This window comes from Cibotium barometz, chromosome 56, assembly GCF_041138505.1.
Source record: "Cibotium barometz isolate CiBa-2024 chromosome 56, ASM4113850v1, whole genome shotgun sequence".
In the NCBI taxonomy this organism is placed as follows: domain Eukaryota; kingdom Viridiplantae; phylum Streptophyta; class Polypodiopsida; order Cyatheales; family Cibotiaceae; genus Cibotium; species Cibotium barometz.
In genome coordinates, this window is record NC_141101.1 from 24,459,002 (window position 1) to 24,486,945 (window position 27,944).

Genomic DNA, 27,944 nt, shown 5'->3' on the forward strand with positions numbered 1-27,944 from the left:
AAGAAAATGTGATAGCTACACACATCTCAACTGTGTTCCAGCACAATGCTCAACAACAATAGGCCTCATGAATAAGATTGCCCCTGAAATGCATACAGCTAGTGACACACTACACAGATGCTACAATGCTTCAATGACAGACAGGCAGCACTTTCAATTCCTTCTCTCTACATTCTGCCAAGTTGTTTATCCTCTTAGGCATATGTAGTCTGTTAAATCAGAGGATCAATATAACTCTACGTGGATGCCTTCATCTTGGAGAACAAGGCTAAGACTGCGAGTGAGAGGAGCCGCCTAGAAGGATCTCCTAATGCATCAAATCATTTGTAGAGTTGTGGTCTTTGGCTAGGAGAACTGGTTCACACGGGATCACCAGCCCGCAAATCAGTCCTACCGCAGAAGCTGTGTCTAACCTGCCCATGCCCAGACTTGGGATGGACATCTCATCAAGCGGCAGCTTTTTGAGCTAGAAGTTGTCTGGCCTGCATACATTTGATCATTTGACCAATACATATCTTTAAAGCAAGATTCTGTATCAGGTGGCCTACTCATATTTGTGACAAATAAGGGACTAGTGCTTTTTTAGAAATCGGTCTGAACTGGTTGGCCAAACATGCCCCTACGTCTGCCATCCTTTCCATTCCAAGCTCAGCTAATTCCACAGAAGTGAACCCAGCCTAAAGGCTAAAGTCAACAATCAAGCACTAGGTGAATGGCACAAGCCTACTCCAAAATCTGAAAAATTACTGTCCATAATAAAATAATACAAGCCCCTAGCTTAATGTTGTATGAACAAATGTCTGGCTGACTCATGAGTCATAAAACATGTGACCATGCCACTATCAAAAGATGAAAAAAGTCTGTAGATTTCATCCACTCCTGCACACTAGCTCACCAGCCTGATACAACTGCCACAAATTCTGCAATGGTGGCCTCTCATCCAAAATTTCCATAGCACTGACAGGCACAAGCAATCAAACCCAGGTGGTTGAAAGCACAAATGCCCTCTGCAACAATCATGATGATCTCTGCTAGAGATACATACATGTGCTGTACCTCAAACGATGTGACATCCTTGAAATGCCGAAGGTTGAGGCAGTGGGAGTGCAACAGCACTTCTCGACAAATGCTTTTAGTAAAGCACACCATCAAGGAAAGCCTATCCAATGAAGCTCTGTAAATTTTCCTGTGTATACAAGGCCAGAACTTCCCCCAAAGAAGATTATAATACAGTGGAGAGAAAATGTGAAACTTCCGGTTCCTCATAGCAAACGAGGAAAATTGCCCTATAAAATGGAGTCTGTAACTTTTCCTCACCAAAACCGTGCGGATCGTGCATCCATAGCCTTAACATTGCTTGGCACAAGCGGCATGTGTCTATACATGTCCACAAACTTATTTAAACAAACTGTTCTGTGCTTGCTGTGCCCCTTTAAACTACTAATGCCAGTGGTACCAATCTCAAACAGCTTTCCTGCAGCAACAAGAACTCCTTATCAGAAAAAATAGAAATTCCAACATCAAAAGCTATACCCCTTTATAAGACCAGAAAACATAACCAAACATATGAACTTAAGAGGAAAAACATAAATGAATAAATGATATGATTTGCTGGATGTGGAGCAGCAAGCTCCTAGTGAAAAGCTTCCTTAGCCAAGGAGAATGTTTCACAGATGGGATCTGGTGATGTTAAATCTATCTTGGCATGGGTGGCATGGAGCCAGATGCCTTGCATTTCACCTGCATAGGATACAGAGGTGAAGCCTGTGGGTGAGGTGCAGCATGAGCATGTCCAGAATGCCAAGGGCAGCCATGACAGGCAAGGTGGACAAGAGTGTGCTTGCAGCTTGCAATCTCTCCAAGTTCAATCACTTCCATCGATGGCGGTAATGCATCACTCTTGTAAGGTCCCCCCCACATGGCCTAACCAAGGATCATCTAACGTAGAACCCCTGAGGACCATGGTTTGATCGCATACCAGAGAAACCCTACATGAGGTTTAATAGACCCGACATCGTATGCATTGTATGGCCACAATAGATTGTCGCCAGCGACTCACCACCCAACCATAGGTTCAGCGCCTCCAACTACCCAAGCCCACATGAAACCCTCTCATGGAGAGGTTAGTTGCCTTAGAGCAACATAGTGAGTTAAGATTGCGATCCGTTTACGGATTGATGGTTGAAAAACTACGGCACAAGCTGGTTCAACAATAAACACAAGGACTAGTGTATAGAGGTAAGAGACATGGTGCTGATGTACAGTGTCAAAGACACCAAATCGAAACTTGAGTACACAGGCCAATGTCCCTACCGAGTCACAAAAATTGCTCCTCAAGACCCTGGATGGGATTGAGATGAAAGGATACTTCAATGGTAGTAAGCTGAAGCGCTATTATGGACCTTTAACCCAAGACATGCTCTTCAAAATCCATAAGAAAAAAGAGGAAGGAGAGACTAACAACGAAAAACAGGAGAAGCGTGTCGAGGCGGCCACCCGACAAAAGAAGACCCAAAGAGGCCGTACATCCCCAAGCGTACAAATCTATGTACATGCAACACATCTCCATGATGCGGCCGAAATAGAAACACCCATGGAACCCACTTGCCTTGAGCTAGAGTCCCCCCAAGAAGACCATGTAGCAACATGGACAGCTTTGGTGGACACTGGGGTTAGCCACAATGTTTTGTCAGGCCACTCACCCATCACACCTTCCATAACAACCATTACCACAGTAAACAATTCCCAATCCATGACCATTCGTTGTTTTGAAGCAAAGTTTCTAATTGGATCTAAACCTGCATCGTGCAAGTTTTAAGTAACCCCCGCAGGTACAATGAGAGAGAGCATCATCCTCATAAGGGAATGGATTGCATCGTCAGCTATCAAAGGAGGACCACAACGCTCAAGCTCTCCTACGGAATGGTTACCGTACCCTTGCTGGATGAGGCCACCCCGAACCTATCAACATCCCAAGCCTCGTCCTCCACTTACAAGCCACCACTTCACAACACTCTCGCCTCACCGCATCAGCCACCCCCTCCAATCCTATGGGAGAACCAAAACCTCGCCGACAGAGACGAAGACCAACCCCCAAAACGTCAACTTCAACAAACTCTAGGAGAGGTCATTAAGAAGGAGTGGGTACCCAAGAGTACCATGGCTAGCCAAGGCAAATTCGACACCCAAGCAAAGATTTGGCAGTCACCATTTGGCCCAAAGTCCAACCATGAGTGGGGACCTACCAAGCAGAAGCTCCATGCAACAAAGTTCTATCCGAATCCGAATCCTGAGACCCATTGGATCCCCGTCAAGCTACTAGAAGCCCACGGCTTCTACAAAGGGAACCCATCTGTTTTGGTCCCAAGAACCCCATCATCAACACAACCTTTGAAGCCCAAAAGATCCAAGAGACGGCCTCAATACCCAGTACCACCTCAGAAGTGGATGCTTCGCTGGATCCTGACAAAATTGCTAGAAGCACAAGGATTTTACGGAGGGAACCCCCACATCTGGGTGCCAAGATCAAAGAAACCCATGCCCCAGATCCCCACAAATGCACTCATGAATGACAAATCCAAATGGGTGTGTAGACCCCCAAGGCCCTGCCTCTAACGCCACTCACGAAGACTAAGCACCAATGGAGAGCATTGAAACATGCACCCGTGCACGTGTGCACACATGTATGCGCGCGCGCGCACACGCACACACACACACACACACACTCGCACGTGCACATTCACCCGCGCGCACAACGCATCACTATTATGTCTCTTGCTCGGGATTGCTTTCATTGCAATATATTCAACTTTTTAGCTTCATATCTCTCTCTCTCTCTCTTGCACTTCTCTAAAGCACACTCTAGTGCTCATCTTGCTTCCGCTCTGTGCACCCTTTCAGGCAGGTCCTCCAGAGGTGCAGAAACAATGGGGAAGCACCCAGAATAGTGGAGATAACCCCTCCAACACTTCCAAGTGTAAGGTGCTGCCTCATGGCGACTTAAAGGTTATAAAAACCTTAAAGTTTTTTTAAAAAAACATTGCTTCACGAAGGCTTCACCACTTGCAGAGGAAGGCGACAATGCTAGAGGTGCTGCACAGAGCTGAGACTCACAAGAGCTGTAGAGGATTTGGCCAGCAGCATGAAGCAGTGACGACCCAGAGCTCTGATACCAATTATGGTATTAGGGTTAGAGAACTACATAGGTCAGGGCATCAAACATACCCATGGTGTGCATATGTAGAGAAAGAGAGAGAGAAGTAGCAATAATCAAAGAGAGAGTATGTGCACGACTCAATGATAATTCTATTGATTGTGTTGAAGCTTACACCAGGTACATGCTTTGTAGACTGTAAGATTTATCTTTTGACTCAAGGGAATCACACATACATACTAGACAAGTGACACATGGCACACTTATCCAAATTTAAGGGGGAGGGGATGTTCACACCCTGAGCAAGCTGATTGCAAAGCAAAGGTGTATGCAGTCTGCATTTGCTGTTTCAGCAGGACGAAAACCAACACAAATTGCTGGGCAGACCTGGAGGCTACGGGTAGCAGCAAACGGGCTTATCCAAGTGCTGAATTGAGCCCCAAAAAGGCTGAACACATGCCCACAAGTAAAACACAGAAGCTCAAGCCTGCCAGCTGCTGTGTATGCTGCTGCAAGATGCAAATGAAAGAAAAAGCAGGCATAGGGATGCATACATAAGTAGACACGAGCTCTTGAATGAGGACTGTGCTGATTTGCATTGATAACTGACTACTCATGTGATGTACAGTGAAAAGCCCAGCCTTGTATATATAGACGACTCAACGCCTCCCCCAATTGGCGTCTCTTTTAGAGTGTTCAATCAATTGACCTTTTTAGCCATTGGCACTTTAAAAAGACTGCCCAACTCACTTAGAAGACTTGTCCAGCGCCCAGCACTTGGCCTAATATAGTCTCAATGGAAATTGTACACACTTCAACTCCAAAAGGGTTACAAAACTGTGTGGGACTTTGCATGGGCGACTCACTAGCCTACCGTAGCCAACTTCTTGACCCTGGACTAGGGCTCACAAAATGCTCAGCACACATCTCCAACCCAAAGGTTAACAAAATTTTACCCTTACATTGCAGTCATGTCTGCATACCAGCCAAGAGCATTGGGTGCACTTGACAACATGGGTGTGCACTGTGAGCACAAGAGTTGGATGCGATGTACCAGAATGGTAATGGTACAGCTGCTACAGCAGCGCTCACTATCCCTTCGTTGACATTGATCGATTTCCTAAGGCCAGGCTTGATGTAATGTTGCATTCCCCAACTTGCCACAGCTAGCACTTTCCAATATTGTGATCAAAGTTGGAAAAGATTGGCTGGCAAGTTGGATCCAAACATGTCGACCAGGTTGGCAACAGCACTTCTCGGGCAAAAACATGTGGATGGAGTTGGGACCTCGCCAACAAACTTTGACAACTATGTCATGCATAGCTTGTGCCTCTATGAAATATCTCCAATTCATCAAGCATTTTGGAGAGGATCATTGCCACACACACACACAACCCACACTTTCCAGCCAATAAAAGGTACCTTTAACCCAAATGGGAGGACCACCAGTCACATTAGCAACAAGAAATGACATCGCAATATCTTCACAATTTCTGCAAAAGGCAAACAGAATCAGATGGGTCCTGAAATAAAAGCCACAAACATAAAACAGAGCCAAGTCACCAACTTTTGCACCCAAATATATCTCACCTTTCCTCTGTTACAAAGTCTCTGATTTGAGCTGGCATGTGATTAGTGTAGAGGTCAAGATACTTCCCGTGGAAAAATGCACATTTTGATAACACCATGCTGTATGTTCCGGTCCACCATACAGACCACCAGCCACCATACGAAAAGTGTGGTTGGTTAGACTCATGCTTCTACGGAGACAACCATATCGTGATCAGATTCAAGTAAGTATAAAGGAAGATTAAAAGAAGTCAAGAAACAAACCGACTTAGGTAAAATCACACCTCGGGGTGGAGCCAATGCATCCTCGGCACAAAACCCACCATGCTGTCACGAGCACTAGACCATACAGTGAATGCAAATGCCAGGGTGTCACATGGAACCACAATATCATCATCAACGGAAAAGATTGCATTCGTGGCAAGGTCATCGAGGGGCTTAAACCTGGTGTTGAGATTGTCCTCATCATGCATGTCAATTTTGAGCTTGATAGTATGGGTAGATTTCCGGGAAGCAGCTTTGACGGATGATTGCAGATCAGAGAGCAACATGTCAGACGGTGGGTCCGTGGACTCGCTCCATACAACACGGATAGAATCTACATTAGGGCAAAGCGAGTAGTGTTGAACGGATTTCTTCAGTAAGTCGGGGCGCCTCCAAGTGTTGATCAGCACAGTAAAGCGCTCCTGCCTGAGTAAACTGAAACATCAAATACAGAATAGAAAGCTTCAAAACAAACTGTTATGCATCCAACAGCAGTAATGCTGGTATACACTACACCCTATTACATCATCAATGCCCACAAGGTTTATGTAGTTCTTGCAGCTTAAGACAAACACCGCATGTTTAAGGTAAAGGCAAACACAAGCGTGATAAAGGCTAGCACTAAAGAGCACCTACCCAGCTGTGTTACCAATGCTACTATTTAATCGTACATAACCAGCTGGAAAGGCAGCAAAGACACCACCGTAGTACAGAGAGAGCATTCACCCCAAATAGGCTCATATGCATCAAAACAGCAAAATGTTAGATACTTGACACTTGTAGCTCATGCTATTGCTTGCATCCAGGCTTGGAATAATACAAGAAGAGTAGCACCCGCCGAAGCAAAGTAACAGGAATGACCATGAGTAAGAGGGGGATTTTGCGACACATGGCGAGACTTCGTGTTACGTACCTAATAACCACCCTTGGGATTAGACTCTAATCTGGCAAGGTTAGGGGGGCCTGAGATTAGGAAGGTAGGCGGATACGGGTGGCTAATGTTCATTATTAATAACCCACGCCTCACTTATATAGTGATAATTGTTGCTATAGATAACCCTCCAGTCATAAATAGCCAGTTCACATGCATTTATACTTTCTAGTTTTTGGAAGTAAAACTCTAGTTGACGAGGTTGAGTGAATATGCTTACTAGTTTTTGGCAATAAACCTCTAGTTGAGGAGGCTGAGTGAATATGCTTCCTAGCTTTTGGAAGTAAACCTCTAGTTGAGGAGGTTGAGTGTTTATACTTCCCAGTTTTTGGGAGTCAACCTCTAGTTGAGGAGGTCATATATCTTGTCTTCAAGATAAACGAGGACGAGAGAGACAAGGAAAACTAGATGGGAATTTAGACCAACACTCAAAATTTGTTAGTCAGTCAAAATGTTTCATCCGGTTTTATTGTCGGATTGCCACGAATCAGTAGAGGGCAATATTTCCATGGGTTTTATTGTCGTTGCCAAGAGGACATGATGCTATCTCAATAGTGGTAGATTTGTTGATGAAGATGGCAAGCTTTTTCCCCACAAGAGTGATTCTAGAAGCAACTCAATTGGCACAAGAATTTGTTGAGCGGCTTTTCAGATTATCTGTTAATCCCAATGCTCATGGACATGATTATCTTTCCTAGCAAGTGTATGGGCATATTTAGAGGAAGAATTGGACTTGATTTTGAGGCCCTACAAGTGCCCAGAAGTACTCGGGACATGCGCCCATGGATGGGACACCTTTTGGGCATGGTTTGGAGGCCAAATATGACTTTTTGGACATAATTATGTAGGTCAAAAGGCAAAACCGACATGAACACGACTTTCCATTCTATCCCTAGATAAAGGAGGTCAAAGCACATGGAAAGGTAGAAATCAAATAGATCTCTCAAGCATCTCACAAGTGCTGGCGAGAACCCCCGCATAGAGGCTGTTCTAGGCAAAAGGCTGTGGAATCAGCAACTTTTGTATACACGTAGATTAGCATGCACAAATTGGATCTGGGTCAAGATCCAAGATCATTGTCAATATTCATGTTTGGAATATACAGTAGATTAGGTCTACCTTGTCTTCTGTGTGATTGCTAAACTAGGGTAGTCCTTAGCTTGGGTTTTTTGCACACTGAATTAGGATTTCTGAAATTAGGGTTTGTAGGCCAAAATTAGGGTTTTTGTATTTTACATGAGTTCAGCCCTAGCAACAGTGTTTTCAGCCCTAGATTCAATGTGGAAAGTGGAAAAACCAAATTAGGGTTTTTGTTTTTAGGGTTTCAGCCCGGAGGAGGATGAGGTAAGCCAAATAGTTTCCAAGAAGATAGATCTCTCCCAATCCTATTTGGAGGAGGATGAGGTCAGCCCGACAGTTTTCGAGGAGCTTCCAGAAAATCTCTCTGAATCTTGTGAGGAGGATGAGAGTACATGTGATTCAAAAGATCAAGACACGGAGCAAACTTAAAGACCAAGTCAAAGAACTTGGGGATTGAGCCGAAGGATATGAAGTGAAGTCTTCAATTGGACCAGAACAGAATCAAAGCAAAGGTGTATGGAGTACCCCAGTGCTACAAGATTAGCAAGAGGGGATGTCATGTGCATCTATTAATCCCGATGCTCATGGACATGATTATCTTTCTTAGCACGTATATGAGTAGATTTAGAGGCAGATTTGGCACCACCACTACATCCTCTTGTGCTTGTCCTTAATCCTTTAAGAGCTTTAGTAGCCAAACTACTTCACACGTAGCAATGCGGGCCGACTCCACGGATGTGAGAGAGACACTGCTGCAGCAGGAAATAACACCTGTTCCAATGGAAAAACAGTAACCAGTTGTGGCAGTCCACATCTCCCGCCCAGTCAGCATCAGTGAATACCTGTAAACAGAATGGCTCACCCCTCTTGTAAATAGCTCCATAATCAATGGTGCCCTTGATGAATCTAAGTACTCTTAAGTGCAGAAATATCAAGGCAGGTATGAATGAGATGAAGCAAAGATCCAACCAGCCACCTATACAGCGAAGGAATGACAAGAGGAGAGGAAGAGAATTGGTAAACTTGAGATTCACCTCCATTGAGGTTTTCATGGGCTTAGCTTCATCCATCTGAATTTTAGCACCTAGGCAGTACTCCCTTTGTGATATGAAGATACCATTAGCTTTATATGCAATTTCCACCCCAATGAAGTAGTCACCTGGCCCAGATCTGTAATCTCCAACTCCTTATTGAGCATATGCTGAACCATCTTCACCATGGGTTGATCACTCCCTGTTAATATTCAGTCATCTAAATACAGGATGATGACAACTATGGCTGCATTTCTTGAAAATATGTACAAATTGGAAATGAAAGTACATCTAGTAAACCCATGCATGAGAAAGAATTGATCTATGCGTATATACTAGGACCTCGAAGCTTGTTTTAGCCCATATAGAGCCTTATTTAATGTGCACACAAGATCTTCACCATCCTCAAACCTTGGAGGTTGCTCCACATAAACCTCCTCTTTAAATTCTCCATTTAAGAAAGTTGCCTTCACGTCCATCTGGCTGATGGACCATCCTTTGCTTACAGCAACAGCCAGCACTACTCTTATGGTTGACATCCGAGTGGTGGGTGCAAAGGTCTCATTGTAGTCAATGCCCTCCAACTGAGCATATCCCTTTGCAACCATACTGGCTTAATATTTGTCCAAGGAACCATCAGCTTTATATTTGGCTTTATAGATCCATTTAGTTCCTATTACCTTCCTATTTTTGGGCCTCGGAACGAACTCCCATGTCTGGTTCCGGTGATGGATACCAACGAGATGCTTGAGCCTGGCTGACTGATAACCCCTGGCCGACATGATGCTGAATGGTTTGGTGTTGGCCGACTGATGCACTAAGGCATCTATTGCTGGCTGACTGCAAGTAGGGGTACTTACAGGTTGCCGATTGGCTCCTTTTGCCGCCTAGTTATTGACCTTATGGGCTGGCCATGCTATTGGATGGCCTTTGGCTGGTCCATAGCAATGCAACTACATGCTGAGGCTGAGCGCCAAATGTACCTATCTAATGAATTCTCCAATTGGGTTAAGAGGACTAACTCCGGACTGACCTCTATGGCTTGGAGACTGACCTACGTAGCTCGTGCCTAACTATCCCTAGACTGAGGGCTTGCAATGGGGTCATGGCGTACGTCAAATATTCCTAGAAAAAGGTATTACGTATGTTCAAATATTCCTAGAAAAAGGTATTACATCTATTCAAATATTGCACTAATGATGATGCCAGTGTGTCACTGTGTACCCCAGTGCAAGGTGCACGTGGCATTCTCTCCTGCTTAACTTGGTGGCAGGTTCAGGGCTTCCAAGTAGTCCACCACAGGGGGTACTCCTCAAAGAACTCTTCATCCAGCCATATTGCTTCGTGGGTTCCTCGGTCCTTGAATTTCGTATAAAACTGTCGGATTCTTCGACCGGAACCATGCTTCCATCTGTGGAGGAGAATTTGTTCTGGCTCTATGAATTCTACCTCATTGATCATATCTCGTCGTTGCTTTTCTCATACATCCTGCAATGTTGGACCTACATATTGCTTCAGCCAAGAAACATGAAAGACATTGTGCATAGGCCAACTTTCCGGCAACTTTAACTTTAAAGAGACATCACTTAACTTCTAAATGACGAGAAACGGGCCGAAACTTCGGAATGAAAGCTTGGGACAATGCTTGCCCACTTGCTTTGGCCGTTGCTTCATAATGCGGAGATATACCCAATCCCCTTCCTTAAAGTTGACATCTCACCTAGATTTTTTGGCTTGCCACATATAAGCTTCCTAAGCTTTGGCAAGGCGCTCCTTAATTGACTCAATGATCTCCAAAAATGTTTCGGTTGTCTTGTTGGCCTCTAGAGATGGTGATACCACTCTCGTCAAAAGAGATAACCAGCAACCAAATGCTACCTCATACGGCGTCCGACAAATACTCGATGAGTAAGGATTGCCTGAACCAATGGAAGATATTGTTCCCATTTCGACTGCTGATCATGGCAGTATGATTTGAGAACGTCAAAAGCCAATTGATTATACATTTCTATTTTGGCCATCTGTTTGAGGATGGAATGCCCTGGACAGCTGTAATTTAGTCTCAAAATTATCAAACAATGCTCTCCAAAAATGAGACGTGAATTTTAGGATCTCTATCTGATGTGATTGTCCGTGGCAAACCACCAATGGGATACCAAAACCGAATGAACAAGCGAGCTATGTTCTCGACTGTGACCGTCTCCTTGCATAGAATAAGCATGCAAAACTTACTGAATCTGTCCACAATTGTCATACATTGTGTGTTTCTAGATCCAACTAAGGTGGGAAGAGGGCCTAAGAAGTCCATATTGATGTCGTGAGAAGGTCCCTCTGGAAAGTGAACTTTCTTCATTGCTTGGAAATTGGAATGCCTCTAAAGCCTTGCCCGTGACAGAGACTTTCTGGCAATGAGTCTTCACGCCCTTGAGCAAGTCGGTGAGAGGTGTTGCAAGGTCAAAAAACTTGTCCATATGTGTGCTGTAGGCCTAACAAAGACCCACAAATGAACAAATTTCCTGGGTTGTCTAGGGAATATCCCAACTTAGAATGGCATGTACCTTTTCAAGGTCAAGGCTAATACCTGATGAACTACTGATGTAGCCCGAGTAATGTATTTCTAGTACTCCAAACTCACTCTTCTTGGCATTGATAAACAACTCATTGTCTTGCACGAGTTGCAAAACTTGTGCCACATCTCGCTTATGCTTCTTTGTAGTCCCTAAGAAGATAAGGATGTCATCTAGAAAGATGAAGATGCATTTCCCAATGAGATCATAAAAAACCTGAGACATCATCTTGTTGAACGTTGCTAGTGCATTGGTGATTCCAAATGGCATCACCACAAATTCATAGTGGTCATGCTCAGTCCTGAAGGCGGTTTTTGGAATGTCTGCCTCAAAGATTCGAACCTGATGGCAGCCACTTTTACAATCTATCTTAGAGACAAAATTTGCACCATTGAGTCGCTCTAGGATGTACTCTATTCTAGACATGGGGAATCTATTCTTAATTGTTAGCTTATTTAGCACCTTGTAATCCACACATAAGCGTGCAGTCTTATCCTTCTTTTGGACAAACAAAATGGGAGAGACAAATGAGGATGAGAAAGGCGCAATAAATCCACACCGGAGTAGCTGGAATAACTATTGTTCCAAATCCCTCTCTTTCTTTCTTTCTCCAATGCCTTAGAAAGGCGGTTGGGAAATTTGCTGGGAGGCTCTAAACCAGGAACCAACTCTATGCGATGGTCCTCAGATCTACTGGGTGGGTCATCTCGCAACATAATGTTGCTGTATTGAGACAAAAGACCAACCATCCACTGCTCCACTGCAGGTGCTGTCTGAACAGCATTAGACTGAGAGTGGACATAAATCAACACACACTCCGCTCCTTTTGTTATGGCTCGATGGGCCTAAATGTAGGGAAAGCACCAAGCTAGACTACTGTAAGAGAAAATAGTGCAGCTACAAAGGAAAACTAAGGGGCTAAGTGCCCCAGGATGAGATACAAAACTGATGTGATGAGGATGTGATATATATCTGCTCCTACCAGGAACGTGTGTAGTAGCCATCTAGTAGCCCTTGGTAGAGGTCGACCAAAATAGCCTATGGTAGGTAAGTAGCCGACTCCAGTAGTCCATGGGTAGATAGTCTAAGCGCGTTGCCATCAAAGGATAAGAGCAGCCAGCTGAGAAGAGGACAAAGTAGCACCCATAGCCAGTAACTGGTCATGGATAACCTTGGCCATCATGTGAAAAGACTGCATGGAACTGCCTTTAGGGAATAACAAACCGTAAAGCTGCTCTTGCAAGGTAACTGCCCTCATCGATGAATCTCGAGCAAAGAGATCCTCCAATTTTGACCATACTTGATGAGCACTGGTGAGAGTTTGCACGGCCGGTGAGACCTCCTCTGTGATGGTCTGCACACGCCTTCGAGTCCCGATTCTCCCAGTCTCGTAATTCCGTAGCAAATTCATCCTCCTGATCTTGAGTCCACCTCCTAGAGTTTTGTGGACGCTTGGGCTTCCTTTCAGTGCCCTGAACAATGTCCCACAAACCTTTGTGGATGAACCAAATCCGCATATGAAGCTTCCAATGAGCATAGTTGGGTCCTTTCAACTTGTCATCCTTGTTCGTACAGGGGGGAGCCATATCCACAGCGGCAAAGAACAAATCTCAACTCTCAAACACTTCTCTCGAGTGCTTTCCAACAAAGCGAGGCACCAAGAACAATCAGCCCCCTCTCAAACCTGAGAGAGAAAGAGGCTGGACAGCAGCAAAACAGTCCAAGATCCAGTGGGAACCTCCTACCGGAAGGGCAGGGACTCGTGGAGGAAGAAGACAATGTAGGGCCACTTGTCTGGCAGCACCAAATGCAAAGAACTCACCAAAAAACAGATGCTATTGCAGAAAACACAGCCACAACTCCACCTTTTGCCTCTGTAGAAGAAAACGCAGCCAAGTAAACTGGCCGGCTTGCCTCTGTAGGACAAAATGCAGCCACCAAAACTGGCCGGCAGCAAACAGCAGGCTGGCTGGACCTGAAAACGCAGCAAAGTTGGGAAATGCAGCCACTTGTTGCCACGGATCTGCAGCCAGGAGAGATATGGAGAAAAACGCACAGCAAAGGAGGGAAAGGTGGGCAGATTTGCAGAGTTTGGAGCAGCCTGGACCTAAGCATATGATACCATGAAGGAGATAGCACAGGCTGAAGCATAAACAGTAAACATATGAGAGAGTGTAAAGGATATTGAGAGAGTTGGACAGATCATCTTTTATAATAGCAGTAAAGCTTTACAATGGCAATAGCCAGCAAATGAGTGTTGAACAATGTGCAAGGGAAGTGGATGAATGAGTGAATAATGGGGAACTCCTTATATAGTGCAATAGGGACCTGGCCGACTGCCTCTAGGGCTGGCTGACTGGCCCTGGACAAATAAATAGGAGAAAATCAAGTAAAATACCAAATAAATGGTAAAGCCCCAAAACACAGAGATGCACAAATTCTAACAGGCATACGGGTAGGGGTGGGAGCAAGACCTGGATGAGAGAAACTTAGAGAAGAAAGATTAGGAAGAGGAACCACCTGTGGAGCGGGAGCCTGGGATCCAGGTTGTGATGGTGCTGGAGTATCAACTAGAGAAGGAGCAGCAGTAGAGAAATCTCTTGAAGCCATGTCCTCTAACAAGAAACCTTCTATGAAGCAAGAGGGCTGTAAAAAAAAACAGCAAATAGCCTCCTCTCAAGCTGTGCACAACAAGAGGAGAGAAAGAAGAAAGGGAGGGAGGGTGGGAAAAGAGAAATAGAGAAAGCAAATCTCTCAGGAACCTATCCTGAGCACCTAGAAGAGAGCTCCAGCCTTCAACAGCAAAAACGTAGTAGTCCAATAGTACAGATGCAGAAAACACAGCAAATTGATGAAGCCTCTGCTCCAATTGGAAAAACGCAGCAGTTTCTTACCTGTAGATCAGCATTTGGCTCTAATACCATGAAAAAAAGAGCAAACACAGGTTGTAGACCCAAACCACAAACTGTAGAAGGCTGTGAACAGTTAATTATTGCTGAAAATGAGCACGAGGGAAGCCCGTAGGTGCTTACAAGCATAAGAGACTATTGTTACAGCCAATGACCTCAAGTACATATGCAAGAATGAGATGAAATATGAGGGGAAGGGTGTGCACCCTTATATATCCCTCCTATGAGTTGGTTGGTCAGTTGTAGCAGGTTGACAACTGTCATGTAGCATAAAAATGCTATAAAAAGGCCTAAAAAATGGTAGAAAAATCCTAAATAATATATGCTAAATATATGCCAATGCAAGGCCTCATAAAAATGACCAGAACAAGCATGAAAAGGTCCATGTAGACCCTCTGGAGATGATATATTCCAACAGGAAAAAGGGAAAAAATGGGGAAAAAATAAGGGTGGCCGGCCCACAATCAAGGGCCATAAAAGGGAACAAATATGGGCAGCATACACGGATGAAATGCTAATACCCCCTCTCAGCACCGGATGCTGAGCAACATCTGGCCAGCTGTCCCGTGGCCGGCTATCCACCAAGTCCAAGTCACTCCAAGTCACTTCCCCTTTTGCCATGTCATCTCGAGCCGTTCCCACGACAAGGGTGCCGGCTACACCGGGGATTGATTTGAGACAGTATCGGGTTCTCGTCGGATGTTTGGTTTGGTTGACCTACTCCCGATTGGACATTAGTTAGCTTATTGAGGGTCTTGCTCCTGATCCAAAGAAGATGGCTATCCTTCGTCTTTCACCTTTGATCAATCCCAAGGGCACAAAGAGCTTCGTCGGCCACACGGGCTACCATCGCTGCGTCATCCGCATGTACGCCGACATAGCCCTTCCTCTCACCAAGCTCACTAGCCTCTCTACTCCTTTCATTTGGTCCCCTTCTGCCTCCAATGCCTTTTCTTTTCTCAAACGTTGTCTCACAAAAGCCCCTATCCTAGTGTCGCCAGATTGGTCCCTCAAATTTCCTTAAAGTTGGAGGAACCCTACTTCATGCCTATGACAAAAAACCTCTTAAAAGTCACTTTAGGGTTGCCTATCCATTATCCCAATCTCTACATTATCCTCTATGGTTGTACTCCACCATCAAGACCATCATACACCCACCTCCATGAAATTATCAAAGATTCTATAGAAGATCGGTCTCTTATAAACCATCTTATTCTACGGGACCGAACCCATAAAGACCTTCTAGCTCCTTGTATCTGCTTCTAGCTCCTTCACCGATGCTAGCCTAACAGCTTTGGGTGCTGTACTCGCTCAGCCAGACAACGAGCACAATTCGGATCAGCCCATCTACTATACCAGTCGCCTTCTGACTTCAGCAGTACAAAATTACAACACTACAGAGAGAGAATGACTAGCAATAGTCTACGTGCTTTAGAAGTTTTGCCATTATCTCTTGGGTTCCCATTTCATTGTCATCACTGACCACCATGCCCTGAAGTATCTCCTCAACAAACCTCAAGTCGATGGTTGAGTATGGCTTTGGCTCCTTGTCTTCCAGGAGTTCGACTTCGACGTCTTCTGAGCTCCAGGAAACATCATGTCATGGCTGACCATCTTTCGCGCATCGACGCCGGGGTGAACCAACTTCAAGTATTTCTGATGATCTTCTGGATAGTGTCTTATTTAAGGTAGATGCTGCCCCCGATTGGTATGGGGATGTTCTTTAATTGCTAGCTACAGGCTCTTACCCGTCCATGGCTACACTGCGAGATAAACGCTGCCTCCCGTTCAAGAGTAAGCCCTTTCAATTCATCGGAGGACAACCCTACAAAGCCGGCGCAAACAGTGTTATGAGATGTTGTGTTAGTCCACATGAAGTTCCCTCTATCTTTGAGGATGCACATGTTGGTCCATCTAGCGGTCACTATCCCGGTCACATCATTGCACACCGAATCTTCTAAGAGTGGCCTATGGTGACCATTTATGTTCAGAGATAACAATCTGCATGTCCAACATTGTGACATTTGCCAAAGGTGTGGCCCGAAACCCTCTCGCCAAGTGAATCGACCCCTTCACATCTCATTATCTTGGCTTCCCTTTGAGCGGTGGGGCATCGATTTTGTGGGGCCTATAGACCCAATGGCACGTCCCTCTCAAGCAAAATATCTCCTGGTCGCCACAGACTATGCCACCAAGTGGGCTGAGGTTCATGGGCTGAGGTTTAGGCAACAAGGGACAACACAGTAGCTACAGTGGCCGAATTTCTCTATGAGCATATCTTCAGCAGGTATGGGTGTCCTCTTGAAATCACCAGCGATCGGGGTTCACACTTCATCAACGAAATGCGCTCTCATCTCTTCACTCACTACAAAGTCTTTCATCGGAAATCTTGTGCTTACTACCCCAAGGCCAATGGACAGGCCGAGAGCACCAACAAGGTCTTGGGCACTGTTCTCTGAAAAACGTGTCACTCTCACCCGCACACATGGGGCCAAGCGATCTATGGAACTCTTTGGGCTTATCGCACTGCTTTCAAGGCCACAACACAGCACACCCCTTTCTAGCTAGCTTATGGTCTCGAAGCAATCTCACCATTCGAATTTAACACAGGCTCTACTCGTGTCGGCATCACAAAGCTCCCTAGCTTTGCTACCGCATGTACTATTGCAGTATTTCGCTTAACAAGCCTAGAGGAGACCAGACTCTTGGCCGCTCAAGTTCTCAATGCTGAGCAACATCATCGTAAAGCCTGGCAGGATTGTCACCTTTGTAGACCGCAGTTCCAAGAGGGAGACCAGGTACTCCTGTACCAAGCCAAATTTCTAAAAAGGGCCAAGAAGCTAGTTCCGGCTTGGCAAGGGCCATACATTGTCACAGAGATTCTTCCGCAAGACGCTGTTCAACTCGCCCATCTTGATGGAACCCTGCTCCCTTTGATCAACGGCTCCCGCATCAAGAAGTATACTTCTCAACCCAATTAATCCTTTTCTTTTCTTTGCTTTTCTTTGCCTCTATCCATTTGAACAGATAAATAATTCCTCTATTCTTTCTTTTTCTATTCTCTCTCATTCTTATTATTTCTTATATCTATTTTTCTTTTAAAAAAAAGAAAGAAGACACCCTTTTAGCTCCTTTTTCCACTACCCTTTACCATTATTTTATGATTTATATAACCCCCCCCCAAAAAAAAAGAAAAAGAAGCAGCAAAATTGAAAAGCAACCTCTCATCCTTCACCTCGCCATCCCGTATCGCCCTTCTCCTCTCGCCCATCGCCCACCACTCTTGTCCACCCCTCTCCTCTCCCACTCTCGCCCTTCACCTTGCCACCCCCTCTCGCCCATCGATTCTCGCCCCTCCCGCCCTCACCACCCCCTCTCGCCTGATCCTCTCGCCCACCCCCTCTCGCGCAATCCTCTCGCCCACCTCCTCGCCATCCGCTCTCGATCGCCCTCCTCGCCTCTCGGTCCAACCCTCGGCCATCCTCACCGCCCTCCAACCCTCGCCCCCATACCCACCGGCCACTTCCCTCGTCTAAAATTCTCCTCCAATTACTCGCAGAATTGCTGCAGCGCCCAACACGACAGCAGCTCACCATCCACCTACGGCATCCCACCATGGCGTCAGCACACTCCCTATCTGCTAGCCACTCCCCCTCTACAGTATCCGACTCTGCATCCTCTTCTGGTGACTATTCCTCCTCTGACGAAGCCTATCGCCCGAGTCGTGGAGGCTACTCGAATTCTTCTTCCGCATCTGATTCATCGGCACCTGCAAAAGCTCCATCCCGCAGACCACCTAAATCCCCCAGTAAGTCTTCGCGCATCTCTTTAGCATCTCCGTCTCTCCCACACACTTCCCTTGCACCTTTCACAATTCAAATTTCATACCTTTCCCCCCTGCCTTCATTCACTTCCATTTTTTCTCCTCCTAACATCTCTACTCTGCATTGTCAAGCCCTTGCATCTCTCGCCCTTCCCAACATTGATGAACCCCTCCTGTGTGCCTATCTCCATCAATTTCCACGCCTCTCTCTATTGGCTACATGACCCCCGATAGCCTTGCTCATGCTTTAAACTTTCCACCTATCCCTCAACCTACTACACAATCTTTCTGTGGTTTACCATTGACCACCTTGATGGATTAGTGTAAGACCTATCTCGACCCTAGGCATTCATCATATTCCCGCTTTCATCAAATCTTCCGCCTTTTTTTATTTTTTCTTCCTTCTTAGAGAACCCCCCTCATCACCATCCATCCCCAACTCCATTCTTGCCGATGCTTTTCTTAGTCAAACCCTATCCCTTTCCCAAACTCATATACACTAACCTTCACGATCGAAGCAAGCGCTTCACCACCCAATTCAAGAAGTAGGCCACTTCTCGCTTTACGCTCCCTTCTGCTCCGTTCATTACCTTTCTTTTTCGTCTTCCCGGAGCTTCGGCAATGCTGGGCACACTCCGTCGCACACGCCCCACCACCACTTCTACACCCTCTCCCCCGGCTTTGTCAACACCCCCTTCCTTGGTTTCTTCGTCAGCACACCCTCCCCCGATTTCTTCGTCAGCACCCTCTGCCAACCCTGTAACCACTGCTACACCCTCTATACCAGCTTCTTCATCAGCACCCACTTCTACACCCTCCGCACCAGCCTCTTCGTCTGCACCCTCCGCCCGTCACAAGCGCCCTAGGGTGGTTCAGGACACCCCTCAACGGGTCGCCCAAATCCCTCTATACGAGCGCCCATTTCATCTCATCGGGAGGAGGTCTGCACCTTTGCCCCCTCCTATCTCTGCTCCAAACCTCTCCTATGCTGCAGCTCCTATCCCGTCCGCCTCGACGACTGTGCCACCCGCTGCCCCAGTATCTATTGCAACCTCTCTGCCTTCAACCTCTCGGCCTTCATCTCCTCATCCCTCTTCGTAAGCACCCCACTCTCGCCCTCGGTCCACAGTCTTGACTGGGTCTCCTGATCCAAACCGCAGGTTTCCAAGCGCTGAGACGGCAGCTACCAAATTCAATGCAGCTATTACCAACCTGGATCAGGGTTTTCTTAGGCTCACCCGAGTTGTTACGACGAAACCGTTCAAGCCCTCTGCGACCTTCGCGAAAATATTTACCTCGCGACACTCATCTCTGATCTCCGCTGGCAGATTGCTGCCATGACCATTCAACAGCACGACACAGTTGCTAGTGAAGCTACCATATCTGAGCTTCGTTTGCATATCACTACTTTGGAAGCACGACTTCAAGTTGCCGAAGCCACTGTTACCCTGGAAAGAGCCGAAGTCGATCAACTTTGCCAATGGAAAGCCAGCTTGGTTGCTCTAGTTCAGCCTCTACAACCTCCTTTAGCACCTTCTACCTCTGCTGCACCTACGCCATCCTATGCCAGTCATCACTCCAGTCCCACCACCACTCCTCCCCCTTGACTTCTCATCATCCAACACTTTTTCCCATTGTAGATACCAGCTTTTCAATTACTTCAGTTTCTTTTGTCTTTCACATATCAGCAAAGTGGGAATCTTATTTGCCTTTAGTTCAAGCTGTTTCGAATGATTCTTTTTCTTCAGCTATTGGCAAGACTCCATATGAGGCAGCATTTGACCTCGCCTTCAATACCTGAAGCAAACAGAGTGACGGAGTCTTACCAGGAGATTTTAGAGTCAGTTAAAGACAAGTTGGCTAAAGCGCAAGAGGCCTACACTCGACACGCCAATAAAGACCGAAGGGATATGAAGTTTTCGGAAGGGGACTGGGTTTATCTTCGGATTATGAAGCGAGTTGGACTATGCAATGTCTTTCACGTCAGTTGGTTAAAGCCATATGCAAGTCCTATCCCTTCAGAAGTTAAAGACGAGGCGGAACCAGATATTGTTGATGAAACAGAAGTTATGGTTCCGGAACAAATCCTTTTGCACCGTTTCAAGCATGGCTCCGGCCGAAGACAAAGACAGTTCCTCACGAAGTTTCAAGACCGAGGGACACACGAAGCGGTATGGCTTGACAAAGAGTTTTTTGAAGACTATCCGACGTTATTGACAGATTATTTGGAGGCTATGCAACTTCCGTCAAGTTAAGCAGAAGGGGATGTCACGTGCATCCCACACTTGGATGCCACGTCGACATGTCTGTACAGAAGGTGCAGGACCTGGGATGGTAAACTGGTCCCATGTGAGCGCCAGTCCGGGACGAGTCAGCCAAGGATCCATCTCAATCGTCCGAGGTCAGGTGTGCATTGTCCCCTGCACATGAGTCCAAGGTCAGGTGTACACTATCCTGCACATGAAACAATGCCAGTCCGCACTGTGATTCTCCCTCTGGAATGATGTCAGTGATTTTGTGTATCTGGTATGGTACCAGATGCCAGATCATTGTGTAGATAGTTATTGCTTTTAGGAATAGAGGCCAGCCCATAGGGCTACCCCAAGTCTTTGTGTGGCATGGGGAAAGTCTAAAACCACCCCCATGAGGGCCAGGAAGGCCCTGGCTGAACCCACCAGCCATGAAGACGCTGTAGGGACAATCCTAGGGGCATGCTAGGGGCAGTCGACAGTACATGAAGCATTTATAGGGCTGTAGGGCAAGTTTGGAGCAGCCCATACAGGCTGCCCAGTCCCCAAAACACCATAGATTCAGTGTCCAGCCCCTTGGATTTCAGGCGCATGATGCCCAACCAACAAGGGAAAGAAGCGCAGCCTTTTACGTGAATTTTCTAGCATTAAAAGCTGATTTACAATCGTGGGCAGAAAATAGAACTGGCCGCCTGGATAAGAGCTGGCCGACTGCTATTTATTGGGAGTATAAATAGGTGAGCCCACAAGTCATTGTGTTATCTCATATTTCACCAAGTGCTCAAGCAATCCAAGGGGCCAAGACAGCCAAGGGTTTGCTAACGCAAAGGGGTGAAGGACTGAAGGTCAAGGGCAGGGATTTCTCAGCCAAGAAAGGTCAAGTTTCTATATTTTCTTTTCAGATTTACATCATTCTAATAAAGCAAATACACCATCCGTGGTGGGAGTCCTACAGAGGGTATTTGGACCCAATACTGTGTCCTCTCCATCTCTCCCTCTCTCTCTCTATTTTCTGCACATCTTCATTCAGTTTTGTGCGTTAATTCCGTCATGAAAAGTGTGCTGATTTCTGAGCATTGAAGTTACCGATCTCCCCCGAAGACAAGTTCACAGGAACTTTCTTTGATGATACTATCATTTTTTCAAAGAGTGAGGCTGAACATAAAGAGCATCTTGCCATTGTTTTTGAAGAGCTAAGGAAACATAAGCTTTTCATCAATGGGAAGAAAAGTGAATTCTTCTTGTCAGAAATTCACTATTTAGACATATTGTTTCCAAGGATGAGTACGCATGGATCCAGCAAAGATTCAAGCAATCAAGGATTGGCCAGAACTGCAGAATGTGCATCAAGTTAGAAGCTTTATTGGTTTATGCTCGTATTATCGTCGATTTATTCACACTTTGCTTTCTTAGCTTCACCGTTACATGATCTAACGAAGAAGAAAGTAGCATTCCGTTGGTCGGAACTCGAAAAGACAACTTTTCAAAAGTTGAAGGATGCCATCATATCAGGGCCAGTTCTTATTATTCCAGATTTGCATAGGCCTTTTGTGGTCGAGTGTGATGCATGCGGAGATTGTTTGGGGCTGTTTTGAACCAAGAGGGACATGCATCGGCTTTTGAAAGCCGCTGCCTGCAACATGCGGAATTGAATTTGCAGGTTTATGAGAAAGAGTTATTAGCCGCTATTCATGCCCTTCAAACATGGAAGCATTATCTTTTGGGGACTGAATTTATGGTAAAAACAGACCACCAGAGTTTACGGCACTTTCTTACACAACCTAAACTCTTGGAAAAGCATTTAAGGGGGCAAACTTCTTGTCCATGTTCCATTTTTAGATTTTGCATACCCTGGGCAAGAAGAATTTGGTGGTGGATGCTTTGTCACGCAGGCCACAAGTGCATGCCGTAACTATTGCCTACCATCATGACTTATCAAGGATGCGAGATATGTATGCTTTGGACACAGATTTTCAGCTTATTTGGGCTGATTTGAATCATGGTATTGCTGTCCCATCTTATTCGATTAGAGATGGGTTTCTGATGATGCAAAATCGTATTTGTGTAGTGCGTGAATTACGCCAAAATGTGTGGCTTGTGGGGCCTGACATGATGTATATGTATGACCCATGGAGCCTGACATGATGAAATTCTCTGGGACTAGCTATCTTGGAGATCTTTTGTATTTATGATTTCCGGAAGGATCGTGAGCCTTGGACATTTTATCGGTCGGATACAACTGAGCAGATGGGTGTTTCTTCCAATATAATTGCATTCATGTGTGTGCATGACTTTGATTTTATCTTTGGATGACTTGTCTTGTTTGGCTAGACAATGCTTGAGATTTCTTCCTCTGTTGTCCATGGGGCCGGGGACGCCTGGGCACCCGGTGGACGTGTATGTGCACACCTCTTTGGGATTGACAGGTGGTCTACATGTGTTTTGCAGGTAGTAAGTATTCCCAAAAACTCAATTTACAGCTTTATGAGTTCACATGCTAATAATTATTGATGCAGGTTCACACTCGCTTATAAGTGGCCAGACAACTTATAAGTGAGTACACATTGAGCAGAGCAGGACTTATTTAATACACATGGCGGCCAAAAACTGGGCACTGGACATTATTTGGACCTCCTTCATGTAGGCGCCCCCTTTCTGGACCAAAAAAGCACACGTGTGGGTTATTTTCAGCAGGGAAGCCCTATTATGGGAGAAAACTCCATGCGCCTACTTTTCCACGTGCATGGGGGCTGGTCGACTGCTTCTCCAAGCTGTTTACAGCCTTCTATCGCAACGAATACCTATCAGGTGCCTGGGAGGTGCTGGCCGACTCCTTCTGCAGCTGGCCGGCTGATTTACAGCTTGAACAGAGGCTGGACAGAGGTTAAAAACAGAGAGGAAGAGCTGGTTATGGGCATCTAGACAGTTTTCCTTCCGACTGGGGGTTTGCAGGCTTGTGTACAACTACTGGTCGCTTTCTTCTGAGGCTACTGAGGGCTGGTTGACTACTGAAAACAGCCTTTGAGGGCTGGTTGACTTGCTCTATGAGCCAGACAGGAAGAAGATGATGTTGAGTTGTCCCGGGCTGATGTGGGAGTGCTATGGGCTGTCCATAGTTGTCCTGCATGCTTGATGCCCGGAATGCTTACTTGTGCTGACAATTGTCAGCGATTCAGTTTATGTGATGTTTTCTTGTTTTCATATTGTATTGGAAGAAACAGGTGCAGCCAGTGGTGAACCCTGAGCACCCGCAAAGTTGTATTGGAAGCAGACTCCTTTTTGGTAATCTAACCATAACGAGAGGGGGGGGGGGGGTCAGCCCATCTTCCAGCCCCTAGTGTGTACTATGCAGATTTGTCATCTTGTTTTATCTGGCATGCTTATGTGTATTTTCAGATTTCATGATTGATTAGATTTTCCGTGTTCAGTTGCCCTTCCTTTTACAGGTGGACCCTGCTTTGAGAAGTATATTGGATGCTTAGGCTCGTCTTATCATCATCCATTGCATGACTCCATCTATACAAGCACAGTTTGTCTCTACCTGGAGTAATGCTCATCAGACATGGACGGAGATCCAGAGGAGATATGGGAGAGTTTCGATAGTGAAGATTGCCTAATTGGAGTCAAATCTGGAGACGCTTACAATCAATAAGTCAGATAACTTGATTGAGAAGATTCGAGAGTTCACCCATATCAAGCTGCAGCTTGAGGGATACAGGAGCACCATCAACAATCCCATCCATAAACTTCTTGGTAAATTGCATGCTTCCTTTGATTCTTTTAAGGATAATATTTATTTCCGTGATCCTCTCCCCTCTTTTGAGGAAGTCGTGAGTTATCCCCACGACAAGTGTATGCTTCACGGAAAAGACAAGTCGGAGTCTGCTTTTGTTGCCTCTGACAAGGGCAAAGGCAAAGCCAGAAAAGGGAACTCCAACAACAACAAAAACCAAGGCAAAGGCAAGGGTAAACAGGATTCAAAGGAGTCCAAGGACAAAAGCAATGAATCTGATTACTATGGCAGGACAGGTCATACTGAGGCTCGCTGCTTTGCTCGTCGTGTGATGACTCTCAACGAGCAACCAAAGCCAAGTATAAAGCTATGCTGTCAGCCTCCTGCCACCTCCGGGCTGCCCCCCAAGCCACAGAAAAATGGAAAAAATGGGGGAAAAATACGGGGAGTGAGGAAAAATGAGAAAACACCTACAAAGGGCGGGCACACCCACAACAAAGGCCCTGGTGTCTGGTAAAGACAGGAGATGACTTCTAACAGATACATGCATTGAGAAGTTTGTGAAAGTCACTCCTCTCATTGGAAAGCTATGAATCCACATCCAAGGCTACCTCAACCACGAGAACTTTCTTATTGTGCCTCTTTGTGGATGTGATATATTGCTTGGAAAACCGTAGCATGCACGCCTTGATCTCCGCAAGAGCTAGAAGACCAAGCCACTTCGCACTTCAAGAAACACTCTTGGTTGTATCTCATGTTCAAATCAATAAAGCAGTAAAAAAGAGTGTTTCTTTGTACTAGGTTATTGTACATGATAATGTAGAACATAGCAATGTCTACGTAGATTCTCTTACTTGTGGCCGAATTTTCTAAGTGAGTATAGAAATTTCTTTGCAGATACATTGCCAAGTGAAATATAAGACAGTTGTGCTTCTATCCAGTATAGAAGATATCTCCAAATTCTAACATTTTTGAGGATAGCTCGAGAGACATCATATGATGATATGACTGATTGAGGTACACTGTCATCTCAAAAGTCAATTTGAGAAAGGGGTCAATTCTAAGAGAGCTATGGTAACCCAGTGGAAGAAGGGGAACAAGGCCTTTCACATGCAACTACTGTAAAAAGCTTCGACACAACGAGGAAAGATGCTTCAAAAAGAGCCAAAGAGTAGGAAAAGCCACATGCCAACCTTGTACAATAAGCTAAAGAAGAAGATGTCCCTGAAGCTGAGACATTCAGGGCCACAGAGAGCAAGAATTTACAACTATGGAAGATATTTCTCTTAATGAGGAAGATTATGATTGGGCTTTCTAAAATCCTATGTGTGTGCGTCAAGGATTCTCTACCCGGGAAGTCCCCAAAAAAACTGAATTAAACAATCTTTGTGTGTTTGTTGTAAAAGGCTTCGCTCCCATTTCATATCCCTACCTAGAGCAAGGGGTTTTTTTTAGAAAGCAGATGTAAGCTGTCATTAGATGGTCAAGCTCTTATATCAAGCCGAACATGAGAGTCCAAGTGTTGGTGTTGTTGTGACTCCTTTGAGTACGTTGTGCAATCTAGAGTCCAAACCATTATGACTATTGAAGGTTTTCGCAAGCATCTCCACCTTCGCTCCAAAGGGGGTTTTGTTGGGATTCGGAGCCTTGTGTATGTGTATGTGAACACACCCTTAGGTGTGGATAGGATAAATGTGCCATGTAACACTCATTGAGTGTGAGTGTGTGTGTGTGTGTGATTTCTTTGGGTCAAAAGATAAGGCTGCATGCCTATAAAAGCATTGTTCTTGGTGAAGGTTTACACATCAATCAATCAAGTAATCATTCGGTTGTGCAATACTCTCTCTCTCTCTAAACTCTCTTGGTACCATGTCAATCTACAATGTCCGGCATATGATCGATAGATGGAGTTAGATATTCCTTAAGAGAATCATGGTGTTGTATTGGTAGGGTTCTTTCTTATACATAAAACCACTTTTCCCAAGGAGAAAAAATGAAGAGTAGCACCTGATCCTACTACATCCAAACTATCAAACCTCGGAACTATATAATGCCCTGTTGCAAAATATGTAGTCTTAATAACATCACAGCATAAACTACATAGTAGAACATCTAAACCCAAATACCACTAGCACCACACCATGACAGCCTTACACCCATATGGGCATACACAAAATAGCACACCCATGTGGGAAAAGGTAGTAGCCAACCATCCAAATACAGTCAACAAGCAATGATCCGAGTCACAAGTCAAATGCTGCAAGACATTGATAATGCTCATCACAAAGTTACCTGTCCCATTTGTGATTGTGGTGGCGCCATCCCATGATAGAGGACACCCGACCTGCTAGCACAAAAAGGCCCATGAACATGCAAAGGCCCACGAGGAACCTAATCCTATTGTTGAAGAGCCACATGAAGTTCCTTTTGCGCAAGCGGCCGTGTGCCCCCTTCATCATCCTCACCCTTCTTTGCACGAGGGCAACCAAAACACCTTAAAATCCTGATGTGCTGCTGGTGAAGGAACTCTACTGCTATTAGAAATCTGCTGTTGCCTGGGAAGGGGGGGGGGGAGTCGCCTGTCCTTGCCCTGCTTACTGGATCATGGTTAGCTTAAAGGATCATGTTTTCCCTTGAAAACCAGGTTTAGTTGTGCCTTCCTGTTTTGTAAAACTGGGAGATTCTTCCCCACTTTGTCAAGCTACAGAACCCAGCCACCCCAATTTTCTGTAGTTAAAACCCCTGAACGCCTGCAAACCCTAAAATGCAGGTTAATCAGAACCTTCCTTCCTTCCCTACCTGTAAACTCTAACTACACAGACCCCGTACTCCCCTCTTTCCTGAGCACAAAATCCTCATTTCCAGTTACTCATATTCTCCCCGTCCTATCATTGCTGTAAACCGTGATTTCTTGCTGGCCCTTCTTTCCGATTCTCTGTGTACGACCTTGGCCAGGGCATCCTACTTTGAGATTCCTCTGCGTAGGGAACAAACCTAAAACAAACCAACGGCACAAACCCTAATATTCGATTCCCTGCGTGTACCGAAAAGAACCCCAATATCGGATTCCCTGTCCTACGACCTATGCCAAGCTGCAAATCCTAATTTTCGATTACCCGACCAGAAATCCTAACTTCCGAAGTCTCTATGCTTAATATCCACTTTCTCTAAGCGCTCTTGGGGCCCCTCTCATATGCTGATGGCCTGCTCGAAGCTTTATGGTACCGTACGATTTTGCACAGTAACTCTCGCCGGAGGGCCGCCGGGGGAGTCACCAAAACGAAAACGTGCAGGAAAAATCCTAATATATCCCACAAAGCCCTGATCTGCTCTCTCTCTCTCTCTCTCTCTCTGAATTGTGTTGTTTATCGCAGCAGAGAGAGAGAGAGAGAGAGAGAGAGAGAGAGAGAGAGAGAATTCTCTGCCGGCTTCCGGGGATGAAAGAAACACGGCACTGCAAACACTGCGCTGTCCTGATCCTCTCTGCGCGCGCGCTCTCCTCTCTCTCGGGGTCGTGTTTTCTGCAGCCACGTTTCCTCGTGATTTTTTTGAAAGGTACGCTACCGTATGAGAATTTTTCTTATGTTGGGCGTCCGCTTGTCGACACTGACTATCCCATATATGAATTTTTTCTT

General features: G+C 45.6%; 1 protein-coding gene across 4 annotated transcripts; it reads right to left on the reverse strand.

Annotated features, from left to right (window-relative positions):
- Positions 1-724: 724 nt before the first annotated feature.
- LOC147607046 (glycosylinositol phosphorylceramide mannosyl transferase 1-like) lies at positions 725-27,944 on the reverse strand. Of its 4 annotated transcripts, XM_086790915.1 has the most exons (6): positions 26,602-27,826; positions 6,167-6,421; positions 6,007-6,061; positions 5,744-5,913; positions 5,576-5,646; positions 725-1,474 (listed from the first exon to the last, which is right to left on the reverse strand). In XM_086790915.1, the coding sequence occupies exons 1-6, from the start codon at positions 26,766-26,768 to the stop codon at positions 1,314-1,316; spliced, it is 879 nt and encodes a 292-aa protein (XP_086647041.1). In that variant the 5' UTR covers positions 26,769-27,826; the 3' UTR covers positions 725-1,313. The 4 variants fall into 4 exon arrangements, with proteins under 4 accessions (XP_086647041.1, XP_086647039.1, XP_086647040.1 ...); XM_086790913.1 differs by having other exon boundaries at positions 6,007-6,421; positions 26,602-27,944; XM_086790914.1 differs by having other exon boundaries at positions 6,007-6,412; positions 26,602-27,904.